Source organism: Agrilus planipennis, unplaced genomic scaffold (assembly GCF_000699045.2).
Source record: "Agrilus planipennis isolate EAB-ADULT unplaced genomic scaffold, Apla_2.0 scaffold291, whole genome shotgun sequence".
Classification (NCBI taxonomy): domain Eukaryota; kingdom Metazoa; phylum Arthropoda; class Insecta; order Coleoptera; family Buprestidae; genus Agrilus; species Agrilus planipennis.
In genome coordinates, this window is record NW_020440480.1 from 283,001 (window position 1) to 284,409 (window position 1,409).

General features: G+C 28.5%; 1 protein-coding gene across 1 annotated transcript; it reads right to left on the minus strand.

Moving 5' to 3' along the window:
• Positions 1-67: 67 nt before the first annotated feature.
• On the minus strand, positions 68-1,345 carry LOC112903976 (transmembrane protein 161B-like). Its single transcript, XM_025979716.1, has 5 exons — positions 1,151-1,345; positions 736-1,095; positions 597-676; positions 308-523; positions 68-211 (listed from the first exon to the last, which is right to left on the minus strand). The coding sequence occupies exons 1-5, from the start codon at positions 1,151-1,153 to the stop codon at positions 91-93; spliced, it is 780 nt and encodes a 259-aa protein (XP_025835501.1). The 5' UTR covers positions 1,154-1,345; the 3' UTR covers positions 68-90.
• Positions 1,346-1,409: the final 64 nt, after the last annotated feature.

The window sequence follows — 1,409 nt, forward strand, 5'->3', positions numbered from 1 at the left end:
TAGTAACAGGAGAATTACCAGCTTAGGATTAACTTATTATATAAAATATGTAACTAATCTTAATATAATAAATATTTATATTCATGAAACTTACTTTAATAAGTCACAGTGCATTCTACCTGTTCTCAATCCAGGAAACGTAAAAATAGTGCCCAAAATGGCACACCATACCGAAATGAAAAATTTCAGTACTATTTTTGAAGCTGGGCCTCTGCAAAATTAAACAGCAAGAAACAATAACACTTAAATTAATAATGAGAAGAATCAGCAAAATCTAATATCAAGTAAATAAAGTGCATTTTCTCACGTTGATTTTATGTTTTGTGTGTTAATAAATGTTGAAGCAGTCCTATTAAAACTAGAGTATGCTTTCTCCAGTCCAAGCTCAAGAACATTTTCATTTATAATCAAAAAGATCATGGCAATTAAGAGATAAATGAATCCCATAACAATACAAGCAGATCTTTCTCCAATTGACTCATCACTTCGGAAATACTGTATTGTGAGAGACAATAATATTTTCCTATTCATAATATTAAGAAAAATATACCATATAAACTCAGTTCATTCAATAAAAACCTAAATCAAAAGGATACAAAGCATAACCAACTATAAGTGTACACCATATTATGCTCAAATTAATTTCATTCTCTATTGAATAGAATGACTTGTACACCTGTAATTATTAAACAATAAAAAAATACTTCCTAATACCTAATGCATGTTAGTACCTACCTCAGTCAAAGTGTATACTATTGCTGCATAAACTGCAAAATCTAATAACCACTGGTATTCAGTGTAATACTTTAAATGAATTACATCGAGTACAGAAATTTTGGCAGTTTCAAGCTCAAATTCCAGGTCTTTGGGAATATGAAACGTTTTTTGTTTACCATTTTCGTAGATCTTATTTCTTTTTGCGGGTTTTTCTTTGGGAATATGGGCTAATTCCCGAAGGGTATCATCTGTAGGATAAAGGTACCTTATAAGACCTGTACTACATAATAACCATCTTCCAAATGAAAAATGGTGCCCTAGTTTTTGAATTAAACTAATTATTATCAAAGTGATGACCAGTTGTGCTCCCAGTAGTGCCTACAAAATAAGTTTTTTTAATATAAAACCCTTTTTGTTGAAAATTTAAATTTACCATTTCTTGACAAACTTAAACCTAATTAAACGACTTCTCTTGTTACATGTTTAAAATAATAATAGACTGCCTTGAAGTGAAGTACTCAAATGAAGTTTTTATAAATATTCTTCCTAATTACTTGCATTCTATTTTTAGTTTATAACATCATCTCGTACATAATACGAAAATTCTAACCTATAAACTTAAAAAGCATGTTTATTTTAATTTAATATTTAGGCTTTATTATTTTTCATAATAACAATTCATTAGTTAAATT